Source organism: Plodia interpunctella, chromosome 8 (assembly GCF_027563975.2).
Source record: "Plodia interpunctella isolate USDA-ARS_2022_Savannah chromosome 8, ilPloInte3.2, whole genome shotgun sequence".
In the NCBI taxonomy this organism is placed as follows: Eukaryota; Metazoa; Arthropoda; class Insecta; order Lepidoptera; family Pyralidae; genus Plodia; species Plodia interpunctella.
The window spans coordinates 10,685,274-10,700,558 of record NC_071301.1 but is presented as its reverse complement, the minus strand read 5'-3'; the positions used below and the strand labels follow the sequence as shown (position 1 = coordinate 10,700,558).

The window sequence follows — 15,285 nt, the reverse complement described above, 5'->3', positions numbered from 1 at the left end:
TTTAATAATTTAATTATTTAATGCATGACAATTAACAAACAATGTTAAATATTTAAGTAAATGGCATCTAGCTGCCCCAATGTTTGCTGCGCCCTCGCAGGGCGTCACATGTACTTAATTATTATCTATGTAACATCTAACATTACCACTTGTGACATTGCAATAAATGAATCTGAATCTGTTTTTCTAAGCTTTACCTACGTAAAATAACTCATCCAATACATCCTCTTAATTGAAGTACCTACAAGGATTTTAGACATGTGTCATGTTGTAAAGACATTTGTTTTTGTCATTAAAAAAACGATCAAGAGCGAGATAGACTCGCGCACCGAGGGTTCCGTTATAAAAGTTATAAAAGTAAAGTGATGTTATTTTACAAAAAAAAAAATAAAGATTTTTTTTTCGGTTAACGCCAGGCTCGGACCGGTTACTCCTTCATCAAATGTAATCGCAATTCCACGATCTTAACAGCTGGGCCAGCGAAAGTAAATTTCATTATTTTAGGTCAACAGGAAGTAGGTTTTATCCTGTTAAATTGCAAAATTTTCAACATGAATGATCATATATTTTGATCGCGTTAACTTGCTGTTTCATTTGTACACAATTTGAAGGGACGATATAGCCGAATGCAAATTTCCAAACCTTATACGTGCATTACAGAAAAAAAGCGAATGACCTACGCACAGACTGACAACAAAGTGATCTTATAAGGGTTCCGTTTTTATCTTTTGAGGTACGGAACTCTAAAAACTAAGTGAATGTATATCTACGTTATTATTCAAGAATAATACAAATTGATATAAGTGAATATTGAAGTATTATTACAGAATTTGGCAGACATCCATCTAGATGTCTGCCAAATTGTTTTCTCATCTTAGATTTAATTCTCCTTCTTGGTTTATACAATTCTTGACGTAAATAATTATGTTTTGTTTACCTCTAAGCATTTATTAGATAATGTGAAAGTAGAAAATCGTTTCACGTGACGTGAAAAATTGCCTGTGAAGGCTTAATTTCTGAATAAATGGTTTGATTTTGATTTCATATTTCCGTGTACTGCGAAAATAGGTGTTAAAAGGAATCATTCAATATTTACTAAGATATAATTTGTAAATACAACAAAACAATCTGCTGGACTCTCGCCTTCGAGGAGTGACGTCACGGCTTATAAAACATATATAGAGTTCACTCTGAGCCTGAGATACAGTCTGAAAAAGTTCTCAGTGTCACAAGACACAGTGTAACTATGCTCCAATACATCTCGTTTCTCGCCGTAATCCTTGCCGTGGAAAGCGCTTTAGGTGAGTGAACCTCAATTTACTTTTCGCGATAAACCTACGTTAATCCTAGTCTAACTAGCTTTTGAGTTTATTCGTCACAAAAATAAAAAAGGAGTACCTACCTATGAACGGTGTTTTTAATCACAACTAACAAATTAACAATAACAAACATTTATGTGTTAAAGTAATTTCGTTTCACGCTTCATCTACTCAACCATGTATTCTTGAAATTCTCACACATTGGTATAGTTAAGAGTACGGTTGAGGATGTAGGCTACTTTTCATTTCGAAAAAAAAAAGAAAACAAAATTTACCGTCTGAAATTGACGCGGGTAAATTGAGCTAGTATCACCATCGCTTCCAATGTCAAGTGACGAAGTAGGGTAACAAACTATATTTCAGTATTTTCCTTACCAGTTTGTGCATGATCTACTTTGTTATATTTTTCAATTGTCCCGCGATTACTACAGTTTGTAAATCATGAATCCAGATTGAATGTTGCAAAGATTTGTCAAAAAAAAATAACATTAAATTCCAATGTGTTTCAATGTAAATGAATCGCATAAAATTGTGATTTTCTTGTCTCGTGTTCATGAGCTTCGAGCGACGGTTATGGAAATAGAAAACCTTGTAGAACATTGTCGATAGAACCATTACATAATTCGTGTAGTTATTCTAGAAATGCGTATTAAATTTACACTAAGCATTATGAGGTATTATACCTATAACGCATAGCCAGTGCAAACATACTCGCAAGTGATGGACACTAGTTTACATACACATAGTTCTGTACATAATAAAGCGATGTCGCAAATGAAAACCATTTGCTAAAGAAATTATAAGAAAAACTAATAAGTTTTTCTGCAAACAAAGTTCACACCCTCATAGCTGCTGTAAACATCGTTTTTGTTCAATTTAATCTGTCGCAATATTTTTTAAGTTAGGTACCTACTTTTACTAACTTTTAATTGCATTAAACAGTATTGAAAACTGCATCAAAATCCGCTAAATGATTGAAGAAACTGTGTTCCTTAAAAGTTGTAAAGTTATTTAATACTTACATACCTAACAAAAAATATTAATTCTTTCAAGAGTAAGTACTTAGGTAGAATGCTTAGAAATATATAGACAGAAACGGAGGGCGACTTTGTTTATACTATGAAATGATTAACCTTACAAAAGTATAAAAAAAACGTTATCGGGTGTTTCCCATTAGGTACATGGGACTCGTCCACAACCAATGAAATTCCTTCAAGAAAAGAGATAACCTAACATAAACCCTTCCAGCGCCATTCATAAAGCCCTGCAAAAGTGGAGACAATGTATGCATCCTATCATCGGCTCGGGCCGCCGCCCCGATCTTAGCTGAGGGCGTCCCAGCGCTGGACATCAAGCCCATAGACCCTATGGCCATCCCGCTGATCACTGGAGACCAGGGTGGCTTGAAGATGGTCTTCACGGACACCGTAGTCACTGGCATGAAGGGATGTGTCGTTGAGGCTGTCAAGTCAGTACTTTTTTACAAGTTTTCGTATCTTTCATCTCTCTCATCCCCGCGTGTTCTCGTGGAACTGTGAGGCCCCGAAGCCCAAGGTCTGCGTAAAAAATAAACCTTTAAATTTTGAAGATTTGGCTATGATTTTACAACGGGTAGCTTCCTTGGCGTCAACACTCTTTGGGAATGCTATGGTTGCCAGCTGCTAAGGTTGTAGGATATCCTCGGGAAGATATGGAGGAGAGGTCCTATTCTACGGCGGAACTGGATTATAGCGACATTAAATCTATTAAAATTATCTACCTTAGCGTAATTTTATGTGATATATTTTCTCTTCGCTAATAATTATAGCGCCAGTTTTATAATTATTAAAACACTTCCTTTATCTATGAATAAAACAGTGATTATGCGCTAATGAGAAGGCGTGCTATTGATTGGATAGGTTATTTACCTATATGTACATTCTTTTTTGTTAGTATTTCTCTTATGTTCCAGACACGATCTGTCGAAGAGCAGACAGACAGTGGTGACACGATGCTCTGTGACGCTGAAGGGTAACTACAATCTCGACGGACACCTCATCATACTACCGGTTCAGGGCCAGGGGAAATACACCATAACCATACGTAAGTTAGCTAATAATCTCAAAATAAGTTAACTAATCATCAGGCTGGATTGAGATCAAACGGATTTAAATTATTAATTTAAAAAATAAATATGTTCCTACGCCAATGACAAAAACTGTTTTCTTTTCTTTAACGAGTGCCTATCGACGTCTGGTAAGTAAGTAATTGCACACGTCACTAGTTAACTAATATTATCAACCAGTGTGTGTGTGTTTCCTCACCATGTTTTCCTTCACTGGGAGCAAGTGGTGATTTATGAGAAATTCTATACATGAGTCAGATTGGTATACAAACGAATGTGGCACGAGTAGAATGCGAATGCGAATCTTTGATCACAGGCGGACAGGCTTAACCACTAGACCACCCCGCATCAAACTTTTTATGACTTATGGTAACAATTTCATATTATGCACTTCCAGAGGACATAGTAATAAAAACGTATACGGAGCTGCAGACAGTGGAGGGCAGTGATGGCAAGCCGCACTGGCACATTGCGAGCTGGTCGCACCGGTACACCACCAAGACTGGCGCGCAATTCCACTTTGACAACCTCTTCAATGGGAACAGAGTGCTTGGTGAGTACATTGACAAGACTAGGAAAGTCTTGGTATACTTAAACTACTTATATTTCCCGAATCCTATAATTTAGGCATGCCTTGACGATGCCTAAATTGTAGGATTCACTCTTTTGCTTTCCACTAGGCTAGATTGAAGTCAAAGGAACTCAAATAAAAAAAAAACTATATGTACCTAAGTATATAGACAACAACCAAATGAGATAGATTTCCATACACTTTCCCAGCCCATTTCGGCTAATCTACATACTATGACGACCGCGGTGGCGCAGTAGTAAGGTTCTTGCCACTGAACCCAGATGTCCCGGGTTCGATCCCCGGTCGGGTCATGATGGAAAATGATCTTTTTCTGATTGGCTTGGGTCTTGGGCGTTTATCTATATATGTATTTACCCATAACACAAGTCTCGAACTTAATTTGGGGCTAGCTCAATCTGTGTGATTGGTCCTAATATATTTATTTATTTATTTATTTATACCTCCTGCTTACAGTCTTATTTCTCGTGGTCATTGTTCATTGGCTCTCTTGCTTATAATTTCGTGTGATTTCATTTTGGAGTTGTGACGCCGCGAAGCAAAGTTAGCTTAATAAAGAAACCTTAATATATTGAAGGCAGGCGGCCGGTAATAGGTAAAATCAAATCATAAAATGGTTGCGACAATAGGTACCGACTTACTCACTATTCAGCTGCTACAGCTAAGTATATATAATATGTATGTGCCCCTTAGTCATCTTGTACGAAATCCACAGGATATAGAGTGGTCCTAATTGAGGGCGGAACCACACGCAAAACAGTCATTGGTACCTAATAAAATTATATTTTTCAGCTGATCCAGTGGACGAATTTCTGAACAGTAATTGGCAAGAAGTGATGGAGGAAGTGGCGCCTCCGGTTGTAAAGGCTACAGTCCAAGGAGTTATAGACGCTGTAGAAGCTCTTTACAAGGCTGTTCCAGTTGAACAATTATATATTAGTTAATTAAGCAATAAAATATTATTGTTATAATATCTACCTATGTGCTTTATTATGTTGAAAATAGTTTTTAGCTCTTATATGAAGGTAATTTTTGTATACATAAAAAATGCACGTTTTGCGAAATGCTCGTTATAAAAAAAAATGAAATGTACACTACCGTATGGTGAATTTATTGCATAGTGTCGGCTACCTTTTAAAAAGCTATAACTGTCAGCTTACGTCACTGTCATTATTGTTATGTTGATCGGTTTAATGGTTTATTGTTGACGTCCGATTTTTGAGGTTATATTATTAATTCATTATTATTCTTCAATTTTAAGATTATATTAAAAAATAGTAGATGTTATATTGTAATCGCTTACGATTTTAGCAACTCAACTCCTAAAAAATCATGCTGTGTCCCGAAGTATTGAATTTTCCACCGCCAAAGGTTATAACGAGTCACAAAACATGTGAGAAACTTGAAACCATTAAAGAGGCAATAAAAATGAATAATTTCTATGAAAGTTTGATAATCACATGCCCTGATGAATTACAGATGCCTGCATCTGTTGAAGAAGTGTTATTAGAAGATAATGAATACTACCGAATTTCCAACTGCTCGCTAACAGAGTTCTTGGAGCCCACATTCATTGAAAGTTTTGTAAAGAATGGTGATGTTTATTGTCTATCCGATAGAAATTGTATAATACAAAACTGTGCCGCTGTAACTCCAAATGGCGTTTTAACTCTACATATTCTGGAATTTATCTATCAAACCTTAGGATTAGAAGGAACAAAGCGACCTCATAACTATTATGAAGTCAGCATAGATTTAAAAAAATTAAGACATACTGATAAGTTGCGCAATTCTTTAAAAAAACTAGAATATTTTGATTTTTATATAAGTTGGGAGCCGAGGAATGGAGATATTTGTCCATCTTCAATAGCAAAATATTTCAATGATAGAAATATAACTGTAACACTATGCACACTAAATGTGAAAAAAGTAACACCAACCATTTGTGAAATTCCTACTGTACATGACACAGATGTAGAGGAGATGGTGGAATGGGTTGGTCTGTTAGCACATAATGTTGATTTTTCAGAAACTGAAAACTACATCAGCACATATTCTCCACCTATAAGTGAGAATTCTCTAAAATCAACTCGAATTTCTGTTCTTATCGTCAAGGGATTATTTACTCCAACAACTATAGTAAAAGCATGTAAGAATCTATCAGAGTATGTTGCATCCAGAGACTTGGAAAACTACTGGACATCTATCAGTGTCCAGAGCTGGGAAGACAGTCCGTGGAGATGGAATGTGGGGAGTCCAATGATGTTTCAATCGCATGATTCAACTTGCAATATTTTCTTCACTCACTCTCAAAATATATTGTACTCTGTTGGACAATTAAAATATTCATAACAAAATAATCCTCTACTTGTTACTTCTGTCTATTAATTTTATGGTTGAAGATATCAGCCAAAAACTCATATTTTGATGTACTTAGACTAAATTTGTAAAAATAATTTTTTAATAGATGCATATAGCTATGAAATGGTTTTTAAATGGAAAGTATTATATACATAGTGAAATTGATTGGTTTGTTCTTGTTTGTTTTAGGAAGGAGCAATAAAAACAAGAATACCAATTCCCGAACAATTTAATAAAACAAAACAAGTTACAGAACAAATGCTATTTGTTCAGAAATGCAAAATACATCACCTAGGAATAAACATGATACCAATGGTTCTAAAACCTTAAATAACACATTTTAATCTTATATTTGTCACTTTAGTGACATTGTTTATTAAATAGTTATATACTATTATGTTATACTAACAATTCTATCTATTGACCAAAAATGTAGTATAAACATAATATGTAGACATTTAGAAGAGTGATACAACAATAAGCCACTGGGATTTTCAGCCTAAGAGGTAAAATATGGAGACAATCCACTGAAAGGATTCATTCAATTATGAAACAAATTCAACATTTTGCTTATAAAACAATTTTTTTATTTCAAGAAAAAGTGAAGTCGCAAGCTATGCTTGCGAATGCTGCTTGGAATTTTAAATTACAAAGTGCTGCCCGTTACATCTTTATGCTTCAGTGGATCTCTGAATGTAACATATCAGTAGTTTTGTCTAGACGTCGGTCAATGTAATTTAGAAGGACCAGTGATTATCTCTTATCCATGGATGAAACTAAGACTTGGCAAGGCCGATGACGCCACAAGCGATGCGAGCGCCGGCGTTGCCGGTGGTCTTGCTGAGCTCGTGCCCGCCGACGCCGAGGTCGTCGGGGTCGGCGTGCACGACCAGCGTGCGACCCACTATGCTGTTGGGGTGTTCGGGCACTAGAGATATCTGTTTGTCCTGCACATACACCTGCCGGACATATTTTAGAGTTAACACAAAACGGTTCGGATATATTAAATATGTCTCTTTTAGACTTTTAGGAAAATGGGTTATAGGTCCCGCTCTTCAAATTTCTGTAAAGTATGCTAACTACTATTGAAGTTTTCGATTCCAAACTACATAGTAGCTAGTTTTTAAAGATCCTATTTCTGAAAAACCATCTGGTACTGAACCAAAATTTTTATCTTTAAAAATAATTTTTGACAGAGAAAAGTTTGTGAATGTCTCAATCAATAATTTCATATGAAATTGTTCCAGTTGTAAAGGTTATAAATGGGTATACGTAATGTAAGTCAACAGTCGTAAAATAAACCTAATTTTTAACATCTAGACAATTAGAAAGTGATATATAACAATAAGCCACTAGGATTACTTTGCCTAAGAGATAAAAGTATGGAGACAATCCACTGAAAGATTTAAATTTTTATAATATAAATATTAAAGTCAACATTTTGACAGGCGAAAAGCTTTCATTCACTTTCGAGAAACAGCAAGTTTCCTTTATCTCTTAAAGTGTTTTTATTCTTTTAGTAGTATTTTAAGTTTTTACAAGACTTTTTGGCGTGCATTATGTAGATCGGTAGTTCTGTCTAGACGTCGATCTCATTAAATTTAGCAAGTCCAGTGAATTATCTCTTATCCATCTATGAGTAGATAGATTTAGATCTTGGCAAGGCCGATGACGCCACAAGCGATGCGAGCGCCAGCGTTGCCGGTGGTCTTGCTGAGCTCGTGCCCGCCGAGCCCGAGGTCGTCGGGGTCGGCGTGCACGACCAGCGTGCGACCCACCACGCTGTGGGGCCCCACCAGAGATATCTGCTCGTCCTGCACACACACCTGCCGGACATATTTCATTGTTAACACAAACTTGATATCGTCTTTTCGACTTTCTGTTGATAAAAAGGTCATGGGTCCCAATGTTATCAAATTAGCCTGTTTGAATATTTTTAAACGTAACTATTCTGAATTGATTCGCACACTACGTAGCAGCTCATAGTTTGTTATATGTGGCTAGAGCTGGACCTAATTTCTAATTCTTATTTTAGATTTAGATCAAATTAATACTACTTAGAAAGAAAGTCTAAGAATATTTTTTATTATTCAAAGGATATATGAATGTCCCATATCCAAATAAACAATTTCATATGAAATAGTTGCTGTAAACTTTTGCTAACACCGTGAAACGCGATGGTTAGGTGTTCAGTGAATTCACTGCTTATGGACCGAGCGAGCGAGGTCTAACATTCTTCTTGGGGCAAAAATACATTTTTTGTATGTTTGTAACGCGATAACTTTCGAACCGTTGGTCTGATTTTGATAAAATTTTAAATGAATGTAGGATCTGTCAATGGAATTTTTAACTTCGTCGTTTTTGAAACATTCACAATTTTGTAAAAACTCATAAAAAAATATTGTGTTCGCAAGGTCTAAGTTCGCGGCGAACAACTAGTAATTATAATTGTAGATCGTGAATCTAACGCCAGCTTGACATTATCACGGTGCAGTTTGCCGAACATTTGTAAATTTGATACATTGCTGGTTTTTCATTGTGGTAAATAAAAGCTCTCATACAAACTACGCAACATGTTCACGCATTGTTATCGGCATTTGTCTAAGTTCGACGATAGTGTGTAGCTGACATTAAGTATGCCGAGTTGACAATCGACATGGTAAGAAGTACCATTATAAACTGACCTTGGTGACTCCCTTATCGTAGGAGCAATCAATATTGCCGAGGTCGCCGACATGTCTGACAGTGGCGTCGGGCGCTCCGTGGTCGCTCTTCAGCGGGTTGAAGTGGGCGCCAGCTGACGTGCAACCGTTGGTGTTGTCTCCGAACTCATGTATATGGAAACCATGCTTTCCCTGCAATAATAATAAATTGTTCAGACTTATTTACCAACAAATCATTTGTCAATCTAGTATCTGCGTCTCTATCCGGCGGTAACAGCAGCAAAAGGTGCTATTGACTGTACACTAAACAAAAGAGAAAATATTTGTTTGTAATAAATAAATAAAATTAGTATATAATTAGTTATAACTGTTTCAGACATGTTACTCCTATAATAATTTGCAAAATGAATTTAGAGAGATTAGAACCAAGCTTTTAACTAGGTCTAGAGAATGATAAAACAAAAAATTAATTATACTGTTTTGATAGATTATACCTAGTAAAGAAAAATATTTGAAATTTACTCCAAGTATGTATACCTATACATAAAATACACCTGTATTTTATAGCAATTTTGATTATACATATAGTCAAAATAGATAGCTATTTTGATGAAAACACCTATAGTTACATACTTGAAGTACATTTAAAAAAAGTTTAATCAGTGGTATTCATGTGCTGAGTATAAACATGATAATATTATCATGTTTATACTCAGTACTTGCTAAGTATTTTAATATGAGAAAATATTTAGTATACATTGGAGGTCAAGTTCGAAATTCAGTTTACTTGACACTAATATTCAGTATAGAATCATTTGTAATTGTATAACATCATGATTAAGCAATTTTTGAAGACAGCATTATCAATGTAGGCAACATTTACCTACACATTTGAATGTGTTTATCATTGGTTCAAGGTCATGAACTCAGTGTTAATATAACTACATTTACACAATAACATAACACATTTTTAAACTATTGGGAAATAGGTAATTGTCTTAGAAACATCATATTAATTAATGTGCCTGTCTTAGGGTTCACTTTAGTCACTTATTTTTATTGCCATCTGAATTTAATTTCTACAAGCTTGTAATTATAAGGCTCATCAGGTAAAATTGTTGAATATCCATATTAGGTGCAAAAATTACTATGCTTAGTAATCCTTACACATTATAAAACAAACTTCTCTGCAGCGTCTGTTCGCAAAAAAAACTACTGCATGGATTATCATGTGGTTTTAACCAATAGATATTGTGATTCCTGAGGAAAGTTTAGGTGAATAATTTATAATGTTTTTACCAGGGCGAAGCCGGAACGGGCTGATAGTTGACACATGTTTATGGTATAAATTTGTGTGACAAGCCCAAGAGGTTTATTTTTATATTTGCAAATACTGTACTTATCAATTGCATACTAATAATACTGACCGAAATATATACTGACTTTGCAATAAAGATTTAAACTAATTTGATGTACAAAAATAATTAATCTTCTTTGCTATTATATTTTATATTTTCTCTGACAAGTGCTAGAAGTTAGATTGGCTAAAACATTTAAAGAAAATTACCTTAGTAAGACCCTTGACTTCACCAGTAAGCACTACTGGAGATTTGGCGTCCTGAAATATAAGAAGAAAATTTGCTTTCTATTTAATTGATAACAAAAATATGTAAAAGGCAGACTTAAAGCCCGAGCCTTTTTTAGCTTTTATATTTGCTTAGACTAATCTAATCATGTCATTTGGGTTTGCATGCTGTATTATATTTATCAAAAAAGAAATTACAATATTATTGAGTAAATTTACAATCTAATTCAACTTTATATAATATAAAGTTGAATTTAATAGAACTTTCTATCAAGTGGGTTGAATGGAAAGGTTAATTTGTATTGTGTTATTAAGATTGACCTATGTTGAGAACATGTAATGTAAGACACTGTGAGCTGTTATGTTTCTGTCCTGTAAAGATCAGAAGTAGTTTCTAAGCAAAACTGTGCAACAGGATTTTGTGTCTAGAAATGTCGACAACCATGTTTACATAATTATTTTTCTTGTCTGATGTCTGATAAGAATACCACATTACATGCAGTTCTACAAAAATAACAAAGTTGGTGTGTTTATATATTGGAAACGATAATTATTATAATTTGATCAAGGTTAGGTGTGCTTTCTGGTTTGTTGAAAAATCACTAATGGAAATTACCCTCTGTTCAAAATACACAGTGCCGGTAACATCCCCGTTGAGAACACACACTGCCTTTAAGGACATTTTACACGCTGGGGGATTTCAAACTGCTGATTAATAACTGGTTGATATGTTTTTGTGAGCAATTGCTTGCTTTTAATATTTTACAGCAAAAACGGTGACCGACTACAAACACGCACTTGAGAAATTGTTGAAATGGTTGAAACGAAATTGCATGACGTAAAGTATCAGTGTTGCCAACACGGGTTTGAAAATGGCGTTGATAAATATTGTATTACCTACGATTCGTTCGTATATATATTAAGTATATTGTATAGTTATTCATAGTAAACATAATATTTACTACATTTTTTATTACATATTTAAGTTCAATTAATCATATTGATATATAAAAATATATGGACTTCAATTATGAGCCGTGTAAAACAGAACGTAAATCAAATTACATTCAATGTCATTAGTGTTAGTGTCACTGATACTACGCTACTGTCAATGCACATTCATGATAGGTATTCATAAACTTTGCAATATTTTGCATTGCACTCCACGTGATTACAATGAAATTAATTAATGTTTCACAGAGTTTTTGCTTTGCTTTTGTTGACTAGATTGTGTTATTAGTTGGAATTGAATATTACCAGTAATAAAAACTAAATAATTGAAATATTGTAGCAAAATTAGTTTATTTATTCGTTAAAAAGATTTTTGAGAGTTTTGCTAGCATTTCTTCTCTTAGTGTAAAATGGATGGTGAAGATGCTACATTTGATATAAACAACCAATACTCTAACGTAAGTATTACATAGTTATTGTAGTTGTGGGTAACAATATGTCGATTTTATTTCGTTGTCTATGAAATGCATTTTATAACAAACGAGTATTAAGTACTTACTACTTATTATTTTCAGGGTCACGATATTTCGGAAAATGCTACAATCTTAGAAGAAGGTTTAAGGGTAGGCTATCTCAATAATATTTGTATGTATTAAAATTTGTTACAGTTACGACATGTTTCATCAAAAATAATTATTTATTTCCAGGTTTGTCCACTGTGCCAATCCGAAATAAAGTTATTTTTTATAAACCTAAATGAAAAGTTATTGATGTGCGAAAATGTTGAGTGTGAGTACCCTTTTGGTCATGAAGACCTGCAGTTTTTTAGGGCAGACAACTCAATGGATGAAGCCTCGAGCATTCCAAGTAAACCAACCATAAACAATACCTCTGCCTCCTGTTCCACAGTGTCTGCCGCTGCTTGGTCAGAAATAGATCACATGAACAGAGTATTTGAATCAGATGAAAGTCAACTGGAATATATTCCAAAAAGGGTCAGCAAATTCAATAAGGAGAGAGAAAAAAATAAGAGAGTGTTGACAAATTTGCAGTGTATAAAGGGTTTGAACAATGAGCTTAATGAAATTAATTGTGGAAGTAAACGAAAAATTGTGAACAAGAAATATATAAGTAGTTTAATGAGTCTGCAAGCAATGTCTGGCAAGGAAATGCTGCAGCCTGAAGAGTTGAATATTCTGAACAATGAAAAAGGAATCCCAGAGGTTAAGATAGATGTCAACACGGATACAGAGAACTGCATGTCAAGTATTAAAATAGAGCTTGTTGATATCACAAATCAAGAAAAGTCTACAGAAGATAAAAAATAAAGCTGACTATCGTTAAGTGTATAAGATTAGTGCAGGTGTGGCTGTAGCAATGATGTGTGACTTTATTGTTGTTGTAATTGTAACCCTTTCTGGAACACTAAACAAAACAAGTTTAATTGTTATAACATCTGTAGATGTAAAGTGTTCTGAAAAGGGTTATATTTCAAAGTGATCTCAATATAATAACCTAGATGTAGCATAGTATTTTTAAGTACAATATATTGTTGAAGACTTTTTATTTTTCTTAAGGCCTATTTTACCACTTACTGAAAAGTATCAGGTAGCCAATATATAGTATGCTATCAAACAGTATTAAATATTATGATTCACAAGTATTGGATAGGTAGGATCACTAATTCACATCAGATAGATTTATCTAGCAGTTGGTTTATTTGTGATATATGATATCAAAAAGTGGTGAAACAGACCTTATGTGTTTTATAATAAACACTGAAACTGAATATTTGTTGATACTTATTTAAGTTTAGTGACGGTAGTAGATAATAAATAAAAAAATATAAAAACTTGAGAAACCCCCCACCCCGAAAATGCTGGCCCTCATATACAATTGCATTCAACCGTTTGGCTGCTACGACGCACACTGGTTCGAAAATCGTATATGGTGGACTTAGGGATCAAAGTGCAGCTATCACGCTGATTTTTTTTTTACATACTCCTTTTAACAGCTTTGACTTTTGTTAATAAGGTTTTTGCTAAAAAGTGCATTTTCATATTTAAAAAAAATACTGTTTATTTTTTTGTATGGAGAAAAAGTAATAATCATAAAAATCTTTGAAATGGTAATACTGTTAGGCAGGGCGGCTAGTAGGCGTTATAGTCCGCACAATTCTCAACATTTTATACCTTGAAGTCATATTCATATGTCTGCCGCTTTGGCGTCCACAGCGCTTGGAAATTTTCCTTATTAAATATATAGGCATCATAAACTAAATTACCGTACCCATACTACGTGACCCGTTCAGAGGCGGATGGGTCAGTCTTTTAAAATACCGCACTTGATCATAGGAGGGGGGGGGGGGGGATTTCATCATCACGTACACAATATCGCAGAGAGAATCAGAGGATCACAGAAAAGGAGGAGGGGCGGGGATAACAAAATGGATCCTTTTATACGTAGTATGGGTACGTTCCCTTATCTTATTAATATAATATATATATTAAATATAAATATTCTAGATCGAGTATAATAAAAATAGTCTAGACAGGAAACATTGTTTTATATTTTGTAGATCAAGTATATTAGTTAAACTGTCTAGATTTCAAACAAAAATGGACAAAACAAAAATGTTTGCATGTTTTAATAATATATCGTCACAGAAAAATTATTAAAAATGCAACAGAGAACTTCGGCCACTTTTAATATTCTTATACGTCTATTATTTAGTACCATACATTAAAAGTGACTGAATGCCAGACAGATTACCAGAGCCCTCCCCTCCACTGAAAATTATACTACTTAGATTCCATAGCGCTCTTCCATCCCCTCCACTAAAAAAATACTCGACTCTCATTGGTCGAGCCCGTAATCTCGTCCAAAGTGTGATGCATGAACAGGTAGAAATTATATAAAAGAGGCGCGTACGATAAAAAAATCACTACCAATTGAACTGTTGAAGAAGATACATCTCCATAAAATCAGTGACGCTCTATTATCATCTACATACCATGACTCGATTTGGAACCAACTTGGACTTCTACATATTTCTACGAGAAGGCGACCTCAAGGATTATAAAAGGCTCCATCAAGCGATTTTGGCTGGTATTCCACTCAGTGTTTGTGACCAAGATTCTGAAGAAATATTAAAGTTTTCAAGATCCATCACTGTCAACTTGAATCGCAGATGGACCGCGGCAAACAGAACTCAGAAAACATTTATGAATAAACATATGGGCTGGTTAGAGGAAAGAATCAAGTGGCCTGTGTGCAATAACCTGAATCTCGCGAAGATTTTTGAAGATACCATAGAGGAAGAAAATCAGCTACCAGAGCCTACAGATTACGTCACTCCATCCACATCTTCTGTTACAAAGGATATGAGCACTTCTACAGAAAGTCCGGTCAGAAAACCATTTTCTGACCTGGGAAACAAGCAAAAAAAAAAGACGGTCAGGTACATTAACTGACTATACAGCAGATGAGTTGTCTTTTGCTCTCGTCTCTAACCTGAAATCGGAAGGAAAAATCGACCTTGCCCAAGTGATTGGGCACCTTATGAAAAACCCAGAACGAGCACACGAAGTTCAAACATATTTGAAAGCTAAGAAGAAATGCTATCCGGATACGTCTGATATTGAAGTAACTGAAGATGGAGCAAAGGTGAAATTGCAGTCATTACTGAATTTGACTGTACAGAGGATCCTGCA

General features: G+C 34.7%; 4 protein-coding genes across 5 annotated transcripts; 3 read left to right on the top strand and 1 right to left on the bottom strand.

The window, feature by feature from the left end:
• The first annotated feature begins 1,106 nt into the window (after positions 1-1,106).
• LOC128671809 (protein takeout-like) lies at positions 1,107-4,989 on the top strand. The gene is made up of 5 exons (XM_053748578.2): positions 1,107-1,301; positions 2,568-2,787; positions 3,271-3,401; positions 3,821-3,976; positions 4,805-4,989. Exons 1-5 carry the CDS (start codon positions 1,247-1,249, stop codon positions 4,954-4,956), a joined length of 714 nt encoding a protein of 237 aa, XP_053604553.1. The 5' UTR covers positions 1,107-1,246; the 3' UTR covers positions 4,957-4,989.
• Positions 4,990-5,265: 276 nt separating this feature from the next.
• LOC128671808 (ribonuclease P protein subunit p40-like) lies at positions 5,266-6,497 on the top strand. The gene is made up of 2 exons (XM_053748577.2): positions 5,266-5,405; positions 5,492-6,497. Exon 2 carries the CDS (start codon positions 5,492-5,494, stop codon positions 6,362-6,364), a length of 873 nt encoding a protein of 290 aa, XP_053604552.1. The 5' UTR covers positions 5,266-5,405; the 3' UTR covers positions 6,365-6,497.
• Positions 6,498-6,584: 87 nt separating this feature from the next.
• On the bottom strand, positions 6,585-11,483 carry LOC128671811 (superoxide dismutase [Cu-Zn]). 2 transcript variants are annotated; one of them, XM_053748580.2, is made up of 4 exons: positions 11,238-11,483; positions 10,604-10,654; positions 9,058-9,228; positions 6,585-8,199 (listed from the first exon to the last, which is right to left on the bottom strand). In XM_053748580.2, the coding sequence occupies exons 1-4, from the start codon at positions 11,301-11,303 to the stop codon at positions 8,023-8,025; spliced, it is 465 nt and encodes a 154-aa protein (XP_053604555.1). In that variant the 5' UTR covers positions 11,304-11,483; the 3' UTR covers positions 6,585-8,022. The 2 variants fall into 2 exon arrangements, with proteins under 2 accessions (XP_053604555.1, XP_053604554.1); XM_053748579.2 differs by having other exon boundaries at positions 6,585-7,332; positions 11,238-11,436.
• A 222-nt stretch (positions 11,484-11,705) lies between these two features.
• On the top strand, positions 11,706-13,361 carry LOC128671894 (uncharacterized). The gene is made up of 3 exons (XM_053748719.2): positions 11,706-12,030; positions 12,148-12,195; positions 12,280-13,361. The coding sequence occupies exons 1-3, from the start codon at positions 11,983-11,985 to the stop codon at positions 12,898-12,900; spliced, it is 717 nt and encodes a 238-aa protein (XP_053604694.1). The 5' UTR covers positions 11,706-11,982; the 3' UTR covers positions 12,901-13,361.
• Positions 13,362-15,285: the final 1,924 nt, after the last annotated feature.

Bases quoted from the DNA above. Each gene is read 5' to 3' on its own strand.
- LOC128671808 (XM_053748577.2), top strand. From the start codon at position 5,492: ATGCCTGCATCTGTTGAAGAAGTGTTATTAGAAGATAATGAATACTAC.
- LOC128671894 (XM_053748719.2), top strand. From the start codon at position 11,983: ATGGATGGTGAAGATGCTACATTTGATATAAACAACCAATACTCTAAC. The intron at 12,031-12,147 runs GTAAGTATTACA...TATTATTTTCAG, and splicing joins TAAACAACCAATACTCTAAC to GGTCACGATATTTCGGAAAA. The intron at 12,196-12,279 runs GTAGGCTATCTC...ATTTATTTCCAG, and splicing joins TCTTAGAAGAAGGTTTAAGG to GTTTGTCCACTGTGCCAATC.
- LOC128671811 (XM_053748579.2), bottom strand. From the start codon at position 11,303: ATGTCCTTAAAGGCAGTGTGTGTTCTCAACGGGGATGTTACCGGCACT. The intron at 10,655-11,237 runs GTAATTTCCATT...CTTATATTTCAG, and splicing joins CTGTGTATTTTGAACAGAGG to GACGCCAAATCTCCAGTAGT. The intron at 7,333-9,057 runs GTCAGTTTATAA...TATGTCCGGCAG, and splicing joins ACGATAAGGGAGTCACCAAG to GTGTATGTGCAGGACAAACA.
- LOC128671809 (XM_053748578.2), top strand. From the start codon at position 1,247: ATGCTCCAATACATCTCGTTTCTCGCCGTAATCCTTGCCGTGGAAAGC. The intron at 2,788-3,270 runs GTCAGTACTTTT...CTTATGTTCCAG, and splicing joins TGTGTCGTTGAGGCTGTCAA to ACACGATCTGTCGAAGAGCA. The intron at 3,402-3,820 runs GTAAGTTAGCTA...ATGCACTTCCAG, and splicing joins GAAATACACCATAACCATAC to AGGACATAGTAATAAAAACG.